This window comes from Colletotrichum abscissum (assembly GCF_030869225.1).
Source record: "Colletotrichum abscissum strain IMI 504890 chromosome Unknown Scaffold_6.1, whole genome shotgun sequence".
Classification (NCBI taxonomy): domain Eukaryota; kingdom Fungi; phylum Ascomycota; class Sordariomycetes; order Glomerellales; family Glomerellaceae; genus Colletotrichum; species Colletotrichum abscissum.
The window spans coordinates 1,413,619-1,437,787 of NW_026850503.1; the positions used below are offsets into that span (position 1 = coordinate 1,413,619).

The 24,169-nt window shown below is 45.6% G+C and overlaps 6 protein-coding genes across 6 annotated transcripts; 3 read left to right on the forward strand and 3 right to left on the reverse strand.

The window, feature by feature from the left end:
• Positions 1–4,482: 4,482 nt before the first annotated feature.
• CABS01_03452 (uncharacterized protein) lies at positions 4,483–6,165 on the forward strand (the record flags this gene model as incomplete). The annotated part of the gene is made up of 4 exons (XM_060536827.1): positions 4,483–4,696; positions 4,825–4,998; positions 5,063–5,296; positions 5,522–6,165. 4 exons carry the CDS (start codon positions 4,483–4,485, stop codon positions 6,163–6,165), a joined length of 1,266 nt encoding a protein of 421 aa, XP_060392746.1.
• Positions 6,166–6,463: 298 nt separating this feature from the next.
• On the forward strand, positions 6,464–7,192 carry CABS01_03453 (uncharacterized protein; the record flags this gene model as incomplete). The annotated part of the gene is made up of 1 exon (XM_060536828.1): positions 6,464–7,192. The coding sequence occupies one exon, from the start codon at positions 6,464–6,466 to the stop codon at positions 7,190–7,192; it is 729 nt and encodes a 242-aa protein (XP_060392747.1).
• Positions 7,193–7,452: 260 nt separating this feature from the next.
• On the reverse strand, positions 7,453–8,037 carry CABS01_03454 (uncharacterized protein; the record flags this gene model as incomplete). The annotated part of the gene is made up of 2 exons (XM_060536829.1): positions 7,453–7,745; positions 7,998–8,037. Coding segments are annotated over 2 exons (333 nt in total), but the record flags the coding sequence as incomplete, so codon positions are not given.
• A 3,168-nt stretch (positions 8,038–11,205) lies between these two features.
• CABS01_03455 (uncharacterized protein) lies at positions 11,206–19,897 on the forward strand (the record flags this gene model as incomplete). The annotated part of the gene is made up of 2 exons (XM_060536830.1): positions 11,206–13,645; positions 17,382–19,897. 2 exons carry the CDS (start codon positions 11,206–11,208, stop codon positions 19,895–19,897), a joined length of 4,956 nt encoding a protein of 1,651 aa, XP_060392749.1.
• Positions 19,898–21,169: 1,272 nt separating this feature from the next.
• CABS01_03456 (uncharacterized protein) lies at positions 21,170–21,289 on the reverse strand (the record flags this gene model as incomplete). The annotated part of the gene is made up of 1 exon (XM_060536831.1): positions 21,170–21,289. One exon carries the CDS (start codon positions 21,287–21,289, stop codon positions 21,170–21,172), a length of 120 nt encoding a protein of 39 aa, XP_060392750.1.
• Positions 21,290–22,517: 1,228 nt separating this feature from the next.
• CABS01_03457 (uncharacterized protein) lies at positions 22,518–23,195 on the reverse strand (the record flags this gene model as incomplete). The annotated part of the gene is made up of 1 exon (XM_060536832.1): positions 22,518–23,195. The coding sequence occupies one exon, from the start codon at positions 23,193–23,195 to the stop codon at positions 22,518–22,520; it is 678 nt and encodes a 225-aa protein (XP_060392751.1).
• Between the last annotated feature and the right edge of the window lie 974 nt (positions 23,196–24,169).

A 24,169-nucleotide genomic window follows, 5' to 3' on the forward strand; every position in this document is an offset into this window, starting at 1 on the left:
CGTGCAGTCGAAACGGCGCTAACGCAACAATGGAGATTTCGACGGGGAACTACGTACCGGGCTACCTTCCTCTGTCTTTCTGTCGTTCTCCTTCCTTTTTTCCTCTTCTGCTGACCTCATCACGAAGAACCGGAAACTGGCAACTTCACGAGCAGCTGTCTCGTCTTCCTTTTAGAGACCTGGAGACGGTCCCAGCGGATTCAACGGCAAGAGAAGGAGAGATAGGGCTGGCGAGATGGTACCTTACAAAGAAGTATGCATGTTCCTCTTTTCATCTCGAGATGCCAATCTCCTTCTCCTGCTTCTCCAATATCGAGTGGGTCGCCTGCCGACCCCGGCCCGCCTGGCTTGGAAGCTTGCTGAAGCCTGATCATTGACGGGATGGGATGGAGCAGGAGCACTGGAACAACTTAGCAAGTCTGGCAAGTTGGAGCCCCAGAGATTAGGTACGTTCAACTGATGGATGGCGTCTTGCTGTGCTTACCCACGCGATTTCCCAAATGTTAATTATCCCCGAGACCGCATGCGACGACCTACAGGTGCAGGTGCAGGTGCAGGCGACCGCCGACCATGACATGGCCTTTATCACATAAGCTATCCGTTCCAATTCCTACCTTAATAGGTTCCGGATGATGCTGAATGGTAGGGGCAGCCTGGCAGGCCACTTTTTGAAAAGATACTGGACGGATACCATTCACAAGCTCCCTCGGCTTGTTTCTACGTCGACATGCCCCCGTCTTCTGCCTCCCCTCCTATTTACTTACGTCTACTGAGATATATGTTCCGAGGAGGAGGTTAATACCTCACCTTACTTATATATCCTTATAGCTATACAGCTTCCTAAGTACCTTATTATCAAAGAAAGTTAATTCTTTTTAAATTATAAGTATAAGAATATAGTTTTAATAAAATAGTATAGTACTTACTTAGTACTTAAATTAAGATACTTTTTTAAGCTTATTATAAAAAAAAAATAACTATATTATTAACTATTTATTATTAAAGTTCGTAATTAATACTATAGCTTTAACTATAATAGCTTTACTTATAATAAATAAAAAGTCTAATTATAAGTCCTTTAAAAGCCTTTTTTTAAAGGCTATAAGAGCCTCTAAGTTAAGTTAAAATACTTATTAAAATATTAATAACTAAACTAATTTTATAATAATAGTTTTAATAAAGAAATTAAGAGATAAATTAAGAAATAATATTAGAATCCTTATTAATATTAAATACGATTTATAAAAAGTAGTAACGTAGCTATAAAATATTAGTAATATATTTTATATTAAGAAGATTATTATTAATACTAACGAAACGGATAGGGCCGTATTAATATAGTACCTCAGTTTTTTTTTATAGCTCGAGGATAATTATTTTAAATAGTATTAAAAGTTTATTAAAAAGCTTTTTTAAATACTCCGGTATATCCCCCGCTATTTTTATAATAATAAGACTCCTAGTACTTATATATAAGAGTAGGTTATTTATTTTTAAATAGTAATATTAGCTTATTAATAAGTTATTAAAATTACGATTCTAGCGATTTTTTAACGAGGGAGAGGGTAAAATAGAAGAAAGGATAGGTGATTTATAAAAAGGGTTAAGGTTAAATAGTGCGGAATTCGAGGGTAGGGTAGCGTCTATATATACTGCGGTAATCCTTTAGTAATGCAAAACGATGGAGTTAAATAGTGAGCTATGCAGCTTCCACGTAGTCCTGATGCATGCCCTGCAACTTGGAAATCTCTTCGAGCATTGACGCGCATCGACGAACATCGAGACGTTGCGGCGGACCGGCTGCTCATCAAAGGGAGAGCCGACTTGTGGATATTAATGAAGGCTGTTGGCTGTTGAGTAAGCGCTGCCAAATGCTTACATGGACAGTGAGACGGCAAGTATCAAGTGAAGATATTTGGAGTCTGCCCAGTGGAGGCGTACCATCCAACTTCAGTCCCTGATGACTGGTACATTGCCTCTTCTGGTGTCTCGTCTCAAATTGACGTCTCGTCTCGACAGTGTCGCGGCAGGCTCCCTCGCCCAGTGTTGGGAATTCCGACTTCAGGCACAGAGTGGAAGGGAGAAGCTTCGCAGGAATTCGAGGTAAGCGCGTAGACTTGGTCCAGTACCTAAGTGGAAGGGCGGTCGGCCTCGAACAGTTTGTTGTGCTTGATGTGGTCGGCCGGACATGATACCTCAGACTCATGGGATTGAGGAAAAAAGAAGATCTGTAAGGGAAAAGTGACGATGGTAGGAAATCTATTGACTGTCAATCCTAGGTGAAGAAAGGTAAGGTAAGTGCTTTCGAAAGGTACAGAGTTTTACCTACCTAACCTCCCGTTGGAAAGTTGAAGGCAGGCACGTTCTTGAAGGCAGAGTGTACCGGTACCTTCCTCCGGTTCGGCCACCCCCACCCCGTCCTCCTCCTTCTCAGCGATGGAGTTCCCGTCAAGTTCTTGCGCTAGCGTCCCGTTGCTCAAAGTGCAGTGTCCAATGTCGTCTCTCGTCCCTGGCCCCCCTTGGTCCCAGATTCCCAGTTGGTGTCCTAGTCGCCGTTGCAGTTTGCAGTTGCAGTCGCAGTTGGTCTTTCCCACCCAGCATTTCGATGTTGAGGAAGTGCACCTCACACCCTTCCTCCCCGGCCCTCCCCCTTCGCTCCTTCTACTTGTTGCATATCCGCAACAAGGCAAGGTACCCAAGGCAGAAACCTTCCACAACCTAAGGTGAAGCAAGGCACCTCGAGTTAGGTACCTACCTAGGTACGTAGGACAGATAACGTATGATACCTTAGGTAGATACGTCCGCACTTACCTAGGAATACAGAGTGCCCGCCCAGCACATAGAAATTTGATGCTCCGACATGTAAAAGTGTTAGACGGTCAAGGGCATGTGCGGGTTGTGCGTCGGGTGCCTCTCTCGTCGGTGCAGTGCTAGTGTACTCCGTACACGGTAATGAAGTAAAATACGGTATCCAGTTGGCACCTTCCTCGACTTCCATCTCCTTCGCCCCTCCACCCCCATCCTCCACCCTCCATCCCTGCCTCGTCTCCTCGCAGTCGCTGCTGCCCCGGTGTGCCCCCCAAGGTACCCAAGACTGCCTTACCTCACATTGGTATTCTCCTTCCTCCTCCTCCACTTCTGGTGCTTGGCCGGAAACTTGTCGCTGCCGAACTCCCCCAAGTGCAGGTGCAAGTTGCAAGTTGCAAGTCACAGTACCTCGTACGGATACAGAGACAACCTGAGCCTACCACTTCCTCCTGTGTCCTCCTCCACCAGACCACCGCCCACTGTGCGACTGCCAACTGGAACTGGGCCTTCCTTCCGCATCGGCTTGGCTGTGCTGCCCCCGTACGAAGTACCTTTCCAAGTTCCTACTGCTTCTGCTCCTCCCTCTCACATTTGGCTCTCCCACTCATTTTTTCTCATGTATTTTTGTATTTTTGATTCCATTTTCCACGCTCGCCTCTTTTGATCCTGCCACCCCGGGACTGGCTGCACTAGCAAACGCAAAAAGTCATCATCATTCTCTCTGTGACTCTCTCCCTGCCCTGCCTGCTCTGCTGGCAATGACTGCTCGACTTCTTCTCACTGCCTCGAGTCCCACATCGCCTTGCCACGGTCCGAAGTCAAGTCAAGGCACAGGCCTTGAACACCAGAGAGAGAGAGAGAGAGAGAGAGAGAGAGAGAGAGAGAGAAAGATACATAGTTACCAGCATCACTCTACCTAGGTACCTTAGGTTGTCCGACCCGGACGCTACCTTCTAATACCCAGACCACCTCACACACATCAACCCACCCACCTACTAACCCATACGTCCGATTCGACCCGCCAGTTCGCCGTCGTCTCGTTTCCCGCATACCTCTTTGCTCTTCTCCATCTTGGAGCATTCGCCTGATTTCTCTCCATCACCTCAAACTGCACCAGCCGACGACCGCCACCTCGAAACGAGTACCCTCACACCAAACTCCGCTGCAAAGGAAATTCATCTTGCGCATCTCTGGCCAACAAAAAAAAGAGTCTTTCTTTGCTCTACTTCTCGCCTGCTTTCGTACCCGTTGATCGTTGACTCGAGCCCGCGCAACAACTTCGAGGAACAACCCCCGTCCCTCTTTTCCCCTTTGGTGAGTGGTTTCCCTGTCAGTCCGCTACAACCCCTGCGCAAAAAAAGCCGCGAGACATTTAACCGCGCCGCCGCCCATACCCAAAAATTTATTTTCCCTGTCTTTCCCGTTGGCCTCTCCCCTGACACTGCGGCGCCGTCTTTCAACCCATCCCTTTGCGACACCGTTCCCCCTGAGGCTTCTCAACCGCGCCTCTGGTCTCGAACATCGCCTTGAGAAGACCTGAACTGATTTTTCCCTTCTTCAAGAAAGGATCAGAAATCTCTCGACCTGCCTTTTTCGCGCGGCACTTTCGTCTCGACCTCTCAGACAACAACTGTGGCCAACCGGGTTTCATCTCCCTCAACCACAAGCATCACCATGTCCTATTACGAGAACAACCCTCAATGGTCCAATCCCGGCCAGAACAACTGGGAACACCAAGCGCCTCCTGCCCGTGCTGGTGAGTCGGCCCAGTTGTCGCAACAGCACCAAATCGCAAAACCAGACGCCGGAATTGACTCGAGGTTCTCGCCAACAGGTGCCAGCGGCCCAACGCCCCAGGACGACTTCGCATTCTTCTACCAATTCGAGGGTAGGTCATCTCGAAATCTTCGGCGCGCGGCAATCCAATACCATGGCGCGGGCGTCTGTCCATCGTCTACCCGCGCCTACAGTGTGCCGCGCGCAGGAAGAGCAAGGCTGACGAGATAATTACTATAGATGTGGTGCGGACACTGACTGCCAGGCCTACAGAGGTTGATCGTGCGTACGAGAATCTCGCCAAGGGCGGGAAGTCATACGGCATGGGCGGTCGCGGACGTGAGTACCCAACCCCTGGTGGTCCCAAGATGGGTCCCGCCGGTCATGGTCCCGCCAGAAAATCCCTCGACTTCAGTAAGTCTGCCCGCAACTGGCGGGCATCACCGCAGCCTTCCCGATACTAACTTGTAACGCGCAGCCGGACGCATGGGAGCCGGAGCCGGTCCCGGTCCCAGACCGCACTCGATGAACCAGTTCGATGATGCCCGAGGCCACCCCAACTCGAACCTCCAGAACTTTTACGCCTCCCAGCGCCACCAGCCCTCCCGAGGCTCCAACGACGCGGAACAGATGATGCAGGCCAAGAGAAGGATGGCCGCCCAACGGGAGCGGGAACTGCGAAACCTGCACACTGAGCAGCAATACCAACGAAGTAGGCCGCCCTCTTCTGTATAGCACACATACTCCATATGCCAGGGGGGAACCAGCAAAGCAGAAAAATAGATAATTCAGGCCGAGGGGTTTCACCATCATGCGCATCCTGCTGCCCCGTCATGTCACTGTCGAAAGATGCTATCCTGAAAGATCCTTCGTCCATCCCTTCCCCGTAATACCGAGAGATTTCGGAGGAAGCCATGCTAATCAACTGTGCGCGCAGCCGTCGTTTCTGACATCCCCTACGGTGCCAAGGCCATGTCCGAGGAGGAGACTCGCGACTTGATTGCTCGTCAGCGGAGCGCCTTGTACGGCGAGGGTCCGTTTGCTGAGAAGGCAGGTTATGTTGACGAGAACGGAGTCGTGCGCACTGGTGTCCCGACCCACAGCGGCCCCTCCAGCCTGCGTGGTCAATCTCCCTTGACCTACGATCCGGCTCGCGGCCCGCCTCCTCACGGTGATGCTCACACTCCCGTTTCGGCTACTGATGCTGGTCCCGGGCCCATTGCTGGACCCCCGGGCGAACAAGGCTCGCGTGGTGGCAGCATTGCCAGCCCTCAGCCTAACGCTCCGAGCAACAACAAGAGTGCGTTCGAGTCCGCGGTCAACCAGGCTGCGGCCCGCACCAACAACTCTTCGCCTGGCGGCTCCCCGCCGCGTCAGGAGCTTCCGGCTGGAGCCAAATCGGGCCAGACCGTTGCTCCCATTGGCACCCGACCTTCAGGAAACCAGGCTGGAGCCTCGAACCCGTCCTCGAAGAGATCTACCACTCCATTGGCATCCCCTGGCGGTTGGGGCCGTGGAAATGGGGTGTGGGGCCCCCAGTCTTCCGGCCTGAGCCAGCCTCCCGCGAGCGTCTGGGGCTAGAAGAACTCGACGCCTTGAACCGCATCACGTCTTTTGGAAACGTTGGCGCAATTATGGAATTGAACAGGAAGAGAATGATGGTTAGGAGGTTTGCGCGGGTGGGGTTTCAGCTTGATTTCAACATCGATTGATTTTCCACGGTCACGAAAACTTGATATATACCTCGGTCTCGACACGGTACTCGGAGTGAGGGTGTCTTTCGGCATCTTTTGAGGAGTTTTCTTTTTACACCATAAGCAGGGGCCGAATCCTGCAACTTCGGAGTCGAACAGTATTGCTACGGGGTAAAAGGAGATGCATGTCAAATGAACACGAAAGAGGGGGCCAGCAGTTGTTTAGGGTGTTGGCAGGGAGATCACAGCGTGAAGGAACTGTTTCGGATGATCTGGGAAATTCAGGCGACTGTGAACACGGAGCAGGGCGATTCGTTTTTCTGTTCTTTCGGGCAGATGTCCGTTCGGGCTGGTCATGGAATGATTCGGGTGCCAAAAGCGTCGGAGGGCAACCTATGATTCGAATTGCAAGCATACAATACGGCGTGGGCGTGGATTCCGACATCTGGTTTGACTCGAATGGGTTGGGACTGGGAAACACACATCCGGGGAGTTGGTACAAAGCACACAAGACGACTCTTCTTTTCACACGGCGAAAAAAAATCACACAAAAAATCAGGGATTTGGGGAATCGGGGTGTTTCTGGATTCTTACTTTGGGGGGGATCCGTTTTTCCTTGTCTTTCTGCTACGGGGGGGTTCCACACCGGAAGGTTGCGCCGCAGGAGTTCTTCACTTGCCTTTCCAGCCCTTGACTGCTTCTGGGACACCGGGACGGTCAGGGCTATAATGAGGTTTCGTGATTCTTTTTCGACACGGAAAAGAAGAGGGAAACTTGACCGCATCAAGAGAGGGGGTTTTGGTCGGGAAAGATGCGGATTAGATCATCAACATGGGTTTGCGTTGGAGACGGATCGGATGGGACTGTTTTTTCTTCATAGTTTTGTTTTGGCACGCACGCTTCGCTCAGGATAGAGCAGCAACCTAATGAAAAAAATACATGGATTTTGGTCTCCCCCCAAGTTTTGTTTGGCCTCTGAATGTTCGTGCTCGTATGCTAAAGTTGATGATTTGCTGGAGAGCAAGGAGTGACGGGAGAGCATAATCCTCACAGGTCTAGTGTAGAGCCCTCTTTTGGTTCGGATAGGCCCGAACCTTGAGTCTGTTAGTAACTTTGCCAGAAGAAAACGTGAGGGAAGGTCACAAACTAAATGATGGGGAAAGGGAAAAGGGTATTAAGATCTACGGAGTAACAGCCGGTAGTTGATATTTTCGCTTTCACTAACCTCGGCCTGGACACTGGCCGTTGGGACTTGTACGATCGCTGCGCCTGAAGCTATACCTCTGTTCGTTGGTGAAGCTCTATTGCTGCCGTCAGAATCTTCTCCTTCTCCTCCTACCCCTCCTCCGCCTCCTTCGCCACTTTCACCACTTCCACCACCGCCTGAACTGCCGCTAGCAACTTTGGTTGATGCAGGGGAACTACCGGGGCTACCAACTTTACCGAGAGTCGCAGGCGACGCGGTAGCTGTGTTAAACAGCTGTGTTAAACATCCTGCAACAACGAAGTGGCCTTGAGACGGGAAAGGTTCACTTACCAATACCAGGAGACATTTCGGGCCTACTGGAAGGTACTGGCGCAAGACTTGATGTGAAGGCGTAATTATTTTCTGTATTAGAGTTTCCTGAGCTTTTATGAGGGCTTTCAGCTTACTGAACAGTCGACTGTTGATAATACCAACGTTTCAATCTCAGTAGACAATGTTGCCGCCCAACATACCTACGTAAAACGATATGGCCACAAGCGCTACAGGTTTCAGGTCGACCAAATATGTGGCAAGCTAAGAAAATAGTGAAAGGGATTAACAATAATGAATCGAGATGGTGATAAGTCGTCGTGTTCAAGATTGAGTTGAGGGGCAAAGGAAAACAATCACTCGCCAAAGGGGGTAGCTGAGGGGGAGGGGGGTGTTTCTGGGAAGCCACGAGACCCTTCGACTGTTCCCAATTCACAAGGTGAAATGATCAATCCTACGATTTCACGGTTTGGTGTCGTCTTTTAAGTGCCCATTATCAAGTGATTGTCCCATGGTTTGATTATAATACCTCAGTGTCATCAAGAGCGATGCGAGGTCACATGAATCCTGAGTTGCCGGAGTTATCAAGCCTAGCTACTAACTTGGCGATCGCTGCATACCGCCAGAAGAACAAAGAATCGGGGCAAATGAGGTCCGGTACGGATAATTGGCACTCTTAAGCTCGCATACGTGTCAAAAGCGCCTTGCGAGAGCTGACCATGAAAGTGCTGGGTTTGGATGGAAGGTGTATTACTTAGAGCAGGTCTTAGTTGTCTGAGGTAGTTGGAAAAAGTCTCTCGATTCAAAATTATGTACAATAATCTAGCTGAAACTGCTCCAAGACATGGAAATATGGAAATATGCTGGTAGCGTGTGGGCTTTGGCTCACTTGACTTGATCCTGACAACTTCGAAGTTTCTTCACAAAGGCACATGCCTCTTCGCCTCTTTGTCTGCACATCTTTGGTCATCACATAATTCAGGCTCTGATCGCAGCTTCAGTCTAAGACATTTCATAGAAATTCTCAATGTGATGTGGGTAGCTTTGACAAGTTCCAACACATGAGCTGGGATCAAATGTAGCTTCTTGACTGCTACCAATCTTCCAGTCCGCTTAAGTTTGAAGGAAAGTGAAGACTCATTTTGGTTTGATATCTCTTACTTGGCATGTAGTCTTTGAGCTATTCTAAGTGCAGACATCCGTAATTTCTTCCAGCAATGAAAGCTGCATCGACTGTGAAGGATCATAATGAAGAATCAGACACGAATGTAATGACCTACCGCCTTGTACCAAGCAATTTTGCCCAATGCATCTACCTAGCGTCAAAGCCAAGGAATCGGAATGTAGATTATGTATCTTAACCCCGAACATCACCAGATAGGCCTAACCCCTTTGACGCGCCTGGGGCTGGATCTAGGCAGGTAGGACATCATCACAACATAGCGCTCCCCAAGTGCCGGGCGATGTTTAGCGTTATAGATAATGTCTCAGTTCAGTCTCTATGCGGTGCTCTCGTATCACCACACGAAACCGACCGGTTTCTGAAGATGGTCTAGCTTGCTCATTCATTATGTCAGGCAAGTCACTTAGCCGGGCGCTATGTAACGGAAGTTAGGACAAAGGTCTGCTTGCCGAAATTGATCAGCCTTCGTATGGCATCTGGCCCGAAAATTCACTGATGTCTTTCCTTCTCAAACCTTATATGGTCGGGAGTCAGTATTGGACCATACCGTATAGCACAGCCACCACCACCTAGATGGGCGGACATCCGGATGCATTGCACCCACTATGATTATCGCCGCCCGTTGTCCCCTCTTCTTCTGATCTCGGGTCGCTACATCGGAATGCAGTCTCAACCAGAAAACGATCCAAACCTGCTTTGAATAAGCAATCATTTCTAATCCGGTTTGACATCGTCTAGTGTGACGGTCGAGTAATTCCGTGCACTACAGCTAATGAGATCTTAGTCAAGGCATGCCCTAGCCTAATCGTCTTTCTCCATGTTTCCATGCAGAAGCAAGATGTCCTTAGAACAGTTCGTAGACTTTTTTCCATTGGACGAAATAATATACATGCAGGTTACTGAAAACTTAATCGGCAAGAGGCGAGACTGGATCCATCCAACGTTCCGGCTTTGAGTTGAACTAATCCTCCTCTGAAGGGCGTTCGTTTCTGGGTGGTCGACTTGTACCACAGCTCCTTTTCTTTTCCTGTCCAGAACTACTATTGGCTATTTGCTTACAGAAGATATTCTCATAATGTAAACAGGCGATATTGTCTCTTAGTATTATTGCTGCATCCGGTTCGAAGCAGATGGTTGGAAATGGCGGGGACAAGGTTCTTGGGGCTACAGTAACAATTTTGATTACAGGTACGGAGTAGGTAGCTCAGGTTTATGGTAGTGTAGAAGTCACTCTGTCGATCAATTTGTTGGCTCGAATGGCAACAGCACTTGACTTCAGAAACACGTATGGGTTTGGCGCTCTCCTAAGCGGGCTCAGCTTCAACGGCAATGCGATGTCCACTTAGGAAATCGAGCACTCGAAATTTAAAAACAGTCCTTGTTTTTTTATGTCAAAGCATCAGGGAATCATCGTCTCAAAAACTCGCTTTTCTTCCTTGTTGTAGAACTCTGGGGACTTGGAGACCAAATTTGCTTTTTCGAACTGACTTTTCAGTCACAAGATAGGCAAGATGAAGTGGAAGATTCCGATTTTCTTCATCGTCTTTTGACGAGGATTGTTGCCATTCCGGCGGGTAGTAACTCTCCCTGCCCAATAGATGCCAAAGTCGTGGTTGAATACCAACCTTTCGAAATCCAGTGTTCTGGGAATGTCGCGACTTCAACCAAGACCAGGTGAGCCTTTCCCAAAAGTTCAACATGGGCGCTTTTTGTTGACATTATCTAGGACGTGGACTGAGTGGCTAACCACCACCGATATTGTCATAGGCGGAACTATCACGTCAAAGACAACGGTAACTTTGACCGCCTCTGAAACCCTTGGTGTAGTTGTTTTTACGTCGACAGGCTCCAAGACGGGAGCCAAAACAATTCCGCCAAAACACCCGGGAGATCCAACTTCAGTTATCACCTATATAAAGCCTCCGAGGAGTTCTTTACCTACTGTCACTTCTCTCGCAAGTAGGCCCGGGTTAACAACCGTCCCCCCGGGTCCGAATGGCGGTCCATCTACGGTAATTACATTCGTAACAGGTCCTATTACAGTGACCTCGTCTGCAAAAACAACTGGCCTGAGTACCATTCCCGGATTTGATGGAAGACCCCCTACCGTGGTCACTTTTGTCACCACGCCGCTGTCTCCAGTGACCCTCACTTCAATCGCATCGACAACTGGGCTCACAACTATTCCTCCTGGTCGCAACGGCGGCCCCCCTACGGTCGTCACTTTCATGACCCCTCAGTCTGGCCCAGTCACTATCACTTCTCTTGCTTCTACGACTGGTCTGACAACCGTTTCTCCCGGTCCCAATGGTGGTCCTCCGACGGTGGTTACTTTTGTCACTACGCCGCTGTCTCCAGTGACCATCACATCAGTCGCGTCGACAACTGGGCTCACAACCATTCCTCCCGGTCCCAATGGAGGTTCTCCGACGGTGGTCACCTTTGCGACCCCTCAGTCTGGCCCAGTCACGATCACGTCGCTTGCTTCTACGACTGGTTTGACAACCATCCCCCCTGGTCCCAACGGAGATTCTCCTACTGTCGTCACGTTCGTCACTTCGCTTCTCAACTCCCAAAAGACAGTAACAATCACCTCTACCGCCCTCACTACTGGGTTGGTGACTCTGCCCCCGGGGCCTAAAGGAGGCCCTCTTACTGTTGTCACTTTCGCTCCAGAACCCCCGGGAACGGTGACCATAACATCTTTCGCATCTACCACTGGCCTGAGCACTCTTCAATCCGGTCCTGATGGTGGCCCGCCGACTGTGATTACCTTTGTTACCACACCTTTACCTCTAGTGACGATAACCTCACAAGCATCCACAACGGGGTTGACAACTCTTCTTCCGGGGCCTAACGGCGGTCCACCAACTGTCGTTACCTTTGCAACGGGGCCTCCTCCAATTACTGTTACGTCTACTGCATCTACTACTAGCCTCACAGCGCTTCCGTTAGGGCCCAACGGGGGACCTGCTACGATAGTTACCTTCGTTACCGGTCCGCCGGCAGCCAAGCTTCCTGTCACCTTGACATCTACCGCAAGCACTACCGGTCTCACTACTATTCCACCTGGACCAAATGGCGGAGCCCCTATAATTGTCACATTCGTGACGGGGCCTCAGCCTATCACGTTGACCTCGACCGGCAGCGCGACCGGTCTTACGACGCTTTATCCGGGCCCAGACGGCGGTCCCACGACCGTCATCACCTTTGCGACCGGTCCTCTTCCAGTCACCTTGACATCATTTGGAAGCACAACTGGGCTGAGAACATACCCTCCGGGGCCGGGTGGAGGCCCTCCTACCGTTGTTACCTATGCTACAACAACCGCGCCTGTGCTAGTTACAATTACGTCTACGGCTAGCACTACTGGGCTAACAACTCTTCCTGCTGGTCCAAACGGCGGCCCACCAACGGTGGTGACGTTTGCGACTGGTCCTCTTCCAGCCACCTTGACCTCATTCGGAAGCACAACCGGATTGACTACGCTACCTCCAGGCCCCAGTGGAGGCCCTCCCACAGTTGTTACTTTCGCTACAACTACCGCACCCATTCCAGTTACAGTCACTTTCACTGCGAGTACTACAGGTCTCACAACTCTTCCTTCACGTCCCAACGGCGGTCCGCCAACAGTAGTGACGTTTATTACTGGCCCGCCTCCGGTTACCCTCACATCTTTCGGAAGCACAACTGGGTTGACTACATCCCCCCCGGGTCCAAACGGCGGTCCTCCTACTGTTGTCACCTTTGCTTCAAGCACTGCGCCTATTCCAATTACAATCACCTCAACCGCGAGTACTACTGGCCTCATCACTATTCCTGCGGGTCCGAACGGCGGCCCGCCCACCGTTATTACCTTCACCACCCTACCGCAGCTCACCGCGGTCACTCTAACTTCAACCGCAAGCACCACAGGGCTGACGACTGTTCCTCCTGGTCCTAATGGCGGACCGCCGACCGTCATCACCTTCGCCACGGGCCCAGCGCCCGTGACGCTTACTTCTATGGCCACCACAACTGGCTTGACTACGATTCCTGGTGGTCCTGGGGGCCCTGATACAGTTATCACGTTCATCACCAGCCCGCAACCAATCACCATCACGTCTACCGCCACCACTACTGGTCTCACAACATTGTCGCCGGGTCCAAATGGTGGGCCGCCGACGGTTGTCACTTTCGCTACAGGCCCGGCACCAGTGACTATCACATCGACTGCTAGTACGACGGGCTTGACTACTATACCTGGAGGACCGGGCGGCCCCAACACAGTCATCACCTATGTGGCGAGTCTTCCACCGGTCACGGTCACGTCTACCGCAACTACCACCGGCCTAACGACTGTGCCCGGGGGTCCTGGGGGTCCACCTACCGTTATCACCTTTGTTACCGGACCCTCTCCTATCACCGTGACTTCAATAGCGACGACGACTGGTCTAATAACGCTGTCGCCGGGCCCTAACGGTGGACCAAGTACAGTAGTGACTTTTGTCACTGGCATTCTCCCTGTAACAGTAACTTCAACGGCATCTACGACAGGTCTAACAACTATCCCGCCTGGTCTAAATGGAGGCCCTACTACGGTAGTCACGTTCGTGACAAGACCGGCCCCCGTCACTTTCACATCTACTACCTCTACGACAGGCCTGACAACTCTTCCCATTGGCCCAGGTAGAGGTCCCGAAACAGTAATCACCTTCGTTACTAGAACTCCACCTATAACTCTTACTTTAATAGCCAGCGCTTATACTTAAATAAACAAATTAAATATAAGGTTTATATTTAATTATTTAATTAATTTCTTGCGCTATATTTAATTATTTAACTTATTTAATAAATAATTAATTAATTTAACTAATTTTTTAATTAGGAATTAAATAAAGCTATTGTGAAAGTCCTTATAGTACTAACTTATAAACTTAACCTTAATTAGCTTTTTTAATTAAAAAATTAACCTCTTATTTTTATAATACTATTATAAAACTAGTTTTTAAAATATTAAACTTCTTTTAGTATAGAAGATCTTATTAATAATTATTATAAGGTTAAAATTAACTTCGTAAAGTTAAATACTTTTTTATAGTTTATTATTATTATAAAGATCGTAAAAATATTAAGCATAAGCTTATTTAACGTTAAATAGGTTAGTTAATAGTTAATTTATTATTAAATTAAGTTAAGGACTAGCTAAGGGATAATTTATAAGTAATATTAATTAAGCTTAGGTACGTAGTTAATTACTATTTTTATTATTTAAGATATTAACTATTATTAATATTACGAGTCTTTTATAATACTTTTTAGAATTATAAAGGTAATAAAAGTAGTTTATAACTATCGTAATAAAAGAAGAGAACTTAGATAACGAGGAAGAGGAGGACTTATTATTTCGTTTATATACTATTTTTATTAATAATTATAGAGCCCCTTTTTTATATTAAATAACTAATAGCTCTATTTAGGTATATTTTACCTCTTTTTTAGTTATTTTAATCCTTATTTAGGGTAAAAAATAATTATTATAGCATAGAGTAAAGAGTTATTTAACTTAATATAATACTTATTAAGGACTTACTAAGTATTAACAATTAATAATTAGAAATATCCTCGCGAGTTAAAATTATTATTAAAAAGTAGCTCTACTCGCTCTTTAAATATATACTTAAACTAAATATAATAAGGGATATTATTTAAAATTAGAGATTAAAAAAGAGGTTAAGATATAAATTAATAACGAGCTAATTACTAATAAAGTAGTATTATTTACGTTAATTACGATTACAATACTACGATTTAAAAAGCTATAAGATCTATTTTTTTTAAAAAAAGTTCATTATATAACCTCTTTTATTTTTTAAAATAGTTAATAAAATATTTAAAACTTATTATTATTTTTTATAAACGGTTATAACTATCTTTTTTACCTTAGCTTTAGTATTTTATTATTTAAAAATTAAATAGCTTAAGTATTACTTTTAGCTTAATTAGTAATTACTAATTATTATTATTAAAAACGTCTTTAATAAGGATCTATTATTTTAGATTTTTATAAGCTCGACTAATTATTAAAAAAGTATAGATCTATTTTCTTTTTTATAAAGAGCGCTATATTATAAAATATATCAAATTTTATTTTATATTATTATTAAGTATTAGTATAAGTTCTTATAACGATTTTTTTAAAAAAGTAAATATATCGTTCTTATCGGTCTTATTACTAACCTCGAAAAAGGCCTTATATTATTAAAATAATAAATAAATAAATTTAACGACGTTTTAAAGCTTATTAATAGGGCCCCTTATATATTAGAGGTTAAGATCTTTTTAAAGCTATTTAATATTAATTAATATATTTAATTTCTATTTAAATACCTCTTTATTATTATTAAATAAAAAGGCCTTATTAACGAAGTTAAGGATATAACCGTAATATTTAATTTTTTAATTAAGAATATCTTTTTAAGTATAAGTATAAGATAATATAGGATATAAATAACCTAGGTAAGTATCGTTATTTAAAGTATTATTATAAATAATTACCCCGACTTAATTACTTAATTCCTAATTATCTATTATAAACTTTATAATTTAGGTAATATTAGCCCTATTATAAGTACTATACTATTATTATAAAATAATAAAATATTATATTTATTACTTAGTATAGTTTAAAAAATAAGTAAAAATAGTAATAATAGTATTTTATATTAGCGAGGTCTATAGATCGAATAATAAGTAAATTTTTATTATTAATTTCTAGATTTTATTTTAATTATATATTTTTTTTTAATAAAGATCTTACTTAGCTCTTTTTTTATACTTTTATATAATAATAAGAATTCGTTAGTAATATTATAATCTAATTAATAAAGGAGGGCCCGGAAGTAAGGATTTTAAAAAGTTATAAATAGGTTATTATTATTAATAATATACCTAATTATTAATTCTTTAATTCTTATTACTTAGCTTTTTATAATAGTACTAGGGATAAGTTTTTATCTTTTTAATATAGAGTCGTACTTTAAGGATTTTAATAAATATAGCGACTTACTAAAGCTTAAATTTATTACTTAGTATTTTAACTTTAAATAAGTCGTTACTAAGCTCGTAGTTATTTTTTTAAAATAAATAATAATACTTATTTTATTATAATAACAATAAAACTAAAAAACTTTACTTTGATTATTTTTATTATAAATTTCTTAAATAAAGACCTTTTTTAAGTAGATTTATAACTTCTTTAATTTTATACCCTTTTATAATATTAAATTATTATTAATAAAAATCCTCCTTTTTTAAATTATTTTTAAAAGGGCGAGGAGGTTATTATAATTCTTAAGGTTAGTTAATAATACGAAGTTAGCGTTAGTTAGGGTTTATAACTATAAAGTAATCCGAAGTAATTGTTATATACTAAAGATTATACGACTTATTACTAATTAATTAATTACGATATAGCGAATTAATTAATATATAATTTAATTAATTTTAATAATAATTATAATAGTTATAAAGAGTTAGAAATAGTAGTACGTAATTTTATTAGTTTTATTAATATTAAAAAAAGGGGGTATTAGTTAATTAGTATAAGTTTTTTAAATTCCTAAATATAATAAAATACTAAATCTAGTACTCTATATTACTTAGGCTTTTTTCTTTATAATAATTATTAATAATCTATTTAATTAAGTAATATAATACCGAACTTATAGTTATAAATAAGGAGTCGTAAGTTCAAATCCTGCTATAAATATTTATATTTTTAATTACGAACTTTTATAGGGCGTAGTTAGGAATATTAATTTTTAATTAGCCCGGCCCCGGATTTTCATTTTTTTACGTAATTTTATATTTAATTAAATATATTAAATATAAGGCCTTATAATATTTAATTATTTAACTTACTAAAATTCCTATATTTAACTATTTGTTTAACTTATTTGTTTAATTGATTTGAATGGGTATGTGCGCTATTAATAGTAACTACCACGGGTCTCATAACGCTGCCGCTAGGCCCTAGCGGCGGACCGACTACTATAATAACCTTTATTACCAGGGAACCAGTGACCGTCATTACCCTTACGACTAGCTTTAGGCCTATTGGAACAACCTTTACGACCGGTCTTGTTCAGACGTTCCCTCCAACACCCGGCATTTCGGTAACCGGCGCCCGACCTTATTTGCTAACTCTCATCACTCGGACGGCGAGTACAACCGGCCTTACCACGCTTCCCTATTATATTGGCGACGGAGACGACTTTATATCGATAACAGTAGTCATTTGTAACTCCCCCGGCACCAATCACTGTCACCTCAACCGGAAGTTCAACTGGCCTGACTACAATTCCTCCCGGACCTGCAGGTGGCACGCCAACTATAGTGACATTCGTAACTACAACTCCTCCAGTCACTATTACCTCAACAGGCAGCACTACAGGGTTGACAACCATTTCTCCCGGAACGGCCGGCGGACCTCCTACTGTGATCACGTTCGTGCCTCGTATCGGGGTCGTCCGTACTCTGACATCTACCGCCAGTCAGACCGGAGTCACCACTCTGCCTCAAACGGATCCTGCTGGAACGACAACTGTGGTTACTTTCGTTCCGCAAGCCACAGAGCTTTCAGCCACAGGGCTTTTGACAACCTTAACTTCGACTGGCGCGCAAACAGGCGTCACTACTTTGCCTCAAACAGATCCTGCTGGAACGACGACTGTGGTTACTTTCGTTCCGCCAGCCACAGGGCTTTTGACAACCTTAACTTCGACTGGTGCGCAAACAGGCGTCACTACTTTGCCTCAAACAGATCCTGCTGGAACGACGACTGTGGTTACTTTCGTCCCGCCAGCAACAGGATTCCTGACGACGCTAGTATCGACAGGTACGCAGACGGGTGTTACTACCTTACCTCAGACCAACCCAACTGGCACGACTACGATAGTCAGCTTTAACCCTCCAGCCATTGGACTCCTCACGACAGTTGTGTCAACAGGCACGCAGACGGGAGTGACTACACTTCCCCAGCCCGACCCAACGGGCGTCACTACGGTCATTAGCTTTGTACCTTCAGCCACCGGCTTTATTACCACGGTAGTTTCAACGGCCACTCAAATAGGCGTGACAACCCTACCTCAGCCTGATCCAACTGGAATTACCACAGTCGTCAGTTTCGTACCTCCAGCCACAGGCTTACTCACCACGCTGGTCTCTACCGCGACTCAGATAGGAGTGACTACGCTGCCTCAACCCGATCCAACGGGCGTCACTACGGTCATTAGCTTTGTACCTCCAGCCACCGGCTTTATTACAACGGTGGTTTCAACGGCCACTGAGACAGGCGTGACAACCTTACCACAGACTGATCCAACCGGAATTACTACAGTCGTTAGCTTCGTTCCTCCAGCCACAGGCTTTATTACCACAGTCGTTTCATCTGCAACTCAGTCCGGCGTCACGACCCTACCTCAAACCGACCCAACCGGAATTACCACTGTTGTCACTTTTGTGCCACTTACCGGTGGCATTACAACAGTTGTATCAACGGCAACTCAGACGGGTATCACGACGCTTCCCCAACCCGATCTAACGGGTATTACGACAGTTGTTAGCTTCGTTCCTCCAGCCACCGGTTTCATCACCACAGTCATTTCATCGGCAGCTCAGACGGGAGTTACTACATTGCCTCAGACCGACCCAACTGGTACTACCACAGTTGTCAGCTTTGTGCCACTGACCGGTGCCTTTACAACGCTTATATCAACGGCAACCGAAACGGGTGTGATCACTCTCCCACAGACTGACCCAGCTGGCATCACCACAGTTCTCAGCTTCGTGCCTCCCATCACCGGTGCCTTAACAACGGTTGTCTCTTCCGCAACTCAGTCTGGTGTCACAACCCTACCACAGACAGATCCTGCGGGTACGACTACCGTCGTCACATTTGTTCCCATCACTGGCGCTCTCACAACGGTTGTGTCTTCAGCTACCCAAACGGGCGTCACAACTTTACCCCAAACCGATCCCGCCGGCACTACAACTGTCGTTTCATTTGTTCCCATAACCGGTGCCATCACAACTGTGGTCTCTTCCGCTACCCAAACGGGTGTTACGACCTTGCCTCAAATCGATCCTGCTGGCACGACTACCGTCGTCACATTTGTTCCCATCACCGGCGCCCTGACAACCGTAACTTCAACAGCATCCCAAACTGGCATAACAACCCTTCCTCAGACCAACCCAGCTGGCACGACCACTATTGTCACTTATGTGACGCCGAGCCCGAGCTGCACCCCTGGATTGCTATGGGCGTACTATGGCTTGTCACAAGCTCCGACCGACACCGCCAGTCAGGCGGGCAAGATCCCGTTCCAGAATTCAGACGCAACCTCACAAGCAAACTGGAAGACAACTTACTTCAATATTCAAACCGTACTCAGCGGACAGAGTCCCAATAATAGGGGCTTAACGACCACAGTTGGTCTGTCATCGTCTTGTGGCACCTCGACCCGAAATGTTTATGGTACTACTGTATCAGAATCCAACTACATCATCGTGCAGCATATTGGCTATTTTCATCCTGCTACATCCGGAACCTACACTTTCAGCTTCAGCGGTGTGGACGATAGCGTCTATCTCTGGCTGGGCAGCAGCGTCGCCAAAAGTGGCTACAGTAATTCAAATTATAACAAAAATGTCAATTACTACGACACAAGCAGTTCGGGTACTTTTACATTTACTGCGACTGCTGGTCAATACTATCCGATTCGTATCTTGTTCGTCAACGCGCAGAACTGTGGCTTGTTCAATTTCTCGCTCACGAATCCCGCCGGCAGCGTTGTCGTTTCAAACTCCCAGTCTGTCGTTGGAGACCAGCTTGTGAGCAGCTGCCCGAACAATGCAGACGCCGCTCCCTTTAGTTTCTAGATAAGAAGCCTGTTTTTCTTTTGTTAGTACTAGTAATGCTTGTTCCTTTCTTCCTACCTACTCTCCTGTAACAATTCTTCTCCTTACACTTTATATACTTTGTCGTCGAGTTTGATAGTTGCTATTGACCTGATGTTTAAGGTCCCGTAAACAATGTATTGGTCTTGATATATTCAATAAGCACTATTTGTTTTACGCATTCTGGATATTTTCCGTGTGCAAAGCTTCTAGTTATAAGTCATTCTAGACAGCAAGAAAAAACCGAACTCGAGTATTGATATGAGTACAAAACAAAGCACACGGCTAGATACAATGACACTCCTCTACCAAAAGTACACTGTAAAATACGCGAGACTCTACATATATAGCGGAATACGTGGTGACAGTCACTGTCAGATTTTTGGACACAAATCTCAATCCACAGTCTTTGCGAAACGGAACAAATGCTATCATAAGCTTCAAGGCTCCTGCAAGCGCGTACCGCAGACAAGCCCCACGACGCCCGACTCATCGCTTGTTGCTCTCAGACTTGAAGGGAAAACTGTGCCAGGATGATGAAAAGAGATGAATGCTCTCATGATTAAAAAGCATGGTATCGCTGACTAAATCATGCCCCAAAGATAACAACAGCAGTGAATAAGAGCAATCAAATCGAAATTGTCCTGAACTCACTGACTGACATAGTACTCAAGGCTTGGTGCAGTGACATTTGGTGAAATAAGTCCTACTCGTCGGAGTTCATTGACCCAGAGATGCTGACTTGCGTTCCAGCCATACTTTTATCTTTCAACGGTCGCGACCGAAATTACTTCACATGAAATTGCCAGCCTGCGATGGAATTTGAGAGACGCAATCATAATGGACTGAGCTAGGCGGTTTTACTACATTTCTGTGACTTTCAAAGTACAGGAAGCCACCCACTCCCATGTACGGCAGGATTACCGACAGCATGACTAATAAACCGCTCGGTATGACAGCTAGCAGATAGCCTTTGGGGAGTTCCCCAAGATGGCTTAAATTTCTTGGAATTGCTATTAAACTTTCGCAAAGATCTTCCTCATGATCGAGTCCAATGTTAGGTACCCACGTCACCTTTATATCCACATAGCTGAATCTTTCTTCTATCCTTATCCGCACATTGTGTGAAGCTTAGACGGATACAAGACGCAAACAAACGTGAATGTTTCAGAAAATGCTTTAACAACCCAACCCAACCCAACCCCCCATTGCAGAGAGTGTATCCATCAGCAAAGCGAGTCTTGGCCTCCAGGCTCAGGCCGCAGTCGTTTGTGGCATAAACAGTGTAAGGACCTTTGCGCTAGTTGGGATCTTAGATGATTGCAGACAACTGGAAAGAAACACAACCACTTCCAACCATAGCCTAGTAGACATCGAGAAGCTCGACTCTGCAGCCGACAGCGGCCATAGCGATGCCGGCGTGAGATGCCAAAAGGCAAGTAACGGCGGAAGCCTTCATAACTTTGACATGCCAGCCGCCATCCCATTTGATCGCCTTTTCTTCTGGCAAGAAGCACTCTCTTATTTGCTGATATTGTTTATTCGAACTTCCTTGGCAATGCTCGAGAAGGCGGGGTTCTGTGCAAGGCTTCTTTCTCAAATACTCCAAGAGGCCATTGAAAACAGTAAGCCGAATGTAATTAGGATGAGAAAGAGTAGAGGAGACTTATTCCAACATTCAAGAAGATTAACTTTATATACGTCAGCGAGCATAGGCCTCGAGTCAGTTTCATAGCAATCCGCAGCTATCAGACATAAGGGCGAGCCCCCTCCTCGAGGCCTTGGAGGCAAACGCAATGCCGGCTCTGCCCCATTGAGATCGAATGATCTGACAACCGCATGGAAGATAGCTAAGGAGTCCGAAAGCCTAAGCTTGACTAACTCTGGCGGGAATCAAATACAAGAACCATGGCAAAGCGGTCCGATGGGCTCAGCAGCCAGCTCATGTATGAGATCTTAGCTGGTGGGACTTGAAAATGCGTAGGTCCTAAGATTATCATGTGCACTTTATGTTATACTTAAGGATTTAGGACAAAGTAGGGCTTTCAAGGTTTGGAACTCCGCTCAGAGGGACCCAGGGGGGGGGAAGCCTCCAGTCTGGCGTTTTGTTGACTCATTGAACAAACGGTACAAGTATGCCCCTTTTTCCTCTTGATTTTGTAGAGATCAACTCCTGATGTGTTTTGTCCACTGGCGCTCCTTTTACTACAGATAGTTTACCTATAGAAAACGCATCGTTCAATCTAGCCACAAATACAACGATCGATGTAAATTTGTGGCAGGGCAACCAGCTAAAAGAGAATAGTTTCGGTGACTAAAGTTGGATTTAACTTGATATATACTTTAGAAAGCAATATACCCTGTTTATCTACTGCTAAATAGTCTTCGCAGTAATCGAGTATGATAACTTGCCTTCGGCTTTAGAATTAGTCCTAGCCCAAGTACCAAAAATTCCCTAGCCCCTTGGCCAGACAAGCCTAAGCCCACAGACTTGAGGAATTGACGAAGTCAATGCTACTGACATAAGAAGCGATGTCAAGACAACGTACGTGCGCAGCTGTCTAACTTCCACATAATGCGCCGCCGAAGGGTGATCCTCGAGTCAGAAGCTATCATTGCAGGAGCTTCCACAACCGTAATTCTTGAATTCGGTGGGAGCCTTCTTTTCCAAGAATTTAGTCCAGGCCGTGTAGTCTCCTTTGCTACTTGTGCACCTTCGTCTTTGGTACCCCTTTTGGCTCAACATCTGCTGTTGGCTCCAAATGACATGGCACCCTTGATCGTTCCAGGTACACGCAGTCAAAGAGGTCGATCCGCTGCAAGTCTGCGTCTGATGGCCAACGCTGATACTGGCAGTCACGAACTCGGCCGTGATTCCAGCCGAAATTTCGAAAGAAGTAATCTCGCAGACCTGGTTGTTGACGCCCTGTGTTGCCTGGCACGACTGGCTCTTGGTACAGTAAACTTTGCTGGAGGCCTGGCGCCAAGGGTCGTTGTAAAGGTTCTGTTCGACAACGAAATAATCGTTCCAGCACTTGACACCCGAGGCGTACTGATGATTGCCGTCGGAACCTAGGTAACGGCCTTCGCCGTCGTTATAGCGAGCCAGGAGCACGCCTCGTTTACCGATATCCATATGGTTCGGCTGAAGGGTAATGTCGTAGGTTTCAGCATATGCGATCTCTCCTGCGATCCAATCAGGCTGTCTATCCCGTGACACCAGAGGTGATGCCAAAGAGACAGTCGAGAGCAGGAGAGGTAAGATCAGAGAGGTCTGCATGATAGAGGATTGAGAGGCCGAGCTAGTATGGCGTCGTGTCAACAAATTGTATTCAACGAAGTAGGATGGATATGGACCGAAATAATCATAACCCTGATCAGACTTAAGACTTTATTTATGTACCCACGAATGGAGGGAGTGTATCTGATAGCTGTTCTCACCATTGCCTCGGTATGCTATACTCGGGGATTTGTTGTGCCGCCTCAGCTTCTCCTGTATTCGGCATAAGTCCGTAATATGCGAACTGGAGCTTCTGTCTGCGCGCGACTCAAAACCCATGTCATAAAGTACAACAGAGCTTGAGCAGCAATTTAAGGGAACCTTGTGTTCTTTAGGCAAGAAAGGCGCTGATTCTCGCATACTTAGACATGGAGCCACTGGAAGATCTCATCATGCTGCAAAAATATCAAACCTGACCGTTTTTCTCTATTTCTCTATCCATCTCTCCATCAGAATATCTCCATTCATCCCACCAAAGTGTAAGCGATGGTCATAGGTGCTGGAGTATAAATCTGCAGTATTTGTGGTGTGCTAGATCTTTTTAAAATAAGACTCGAAGCAGACTTTCTAGCCCCAAATTTTGGTAGTGACGAAAAGCATAGTCAACGTTTGTATCTTTAGCTTGGGAAATCACATCATGGTCGGCGAGGGCCGCGACGGGAAATCCTAACCCTCCCTCTGAGCTTCACTGATGTACCAAAGTGCCATCCATACCTAGCAGAGAACATGATGAGTTGATCGCAATCTAAGATATCGCGCGTGGAAGAAATCATCTAGAAAACTGGAAAAGGTCATGACTTCCTTCACAAGGGGGCCCATCGGTTACTAACCGTGGTGAATGGTATGGAAAGCATAGACTCAGCCCTCGTGTAGCTTGCTATTGCCAGGGGGCAAATTCACTCCAACGTTCGCAAAAACATACTATATCATCTGATCTAATTCACAAGCTGCCGCAACTTAGAAAATGCGTCTGC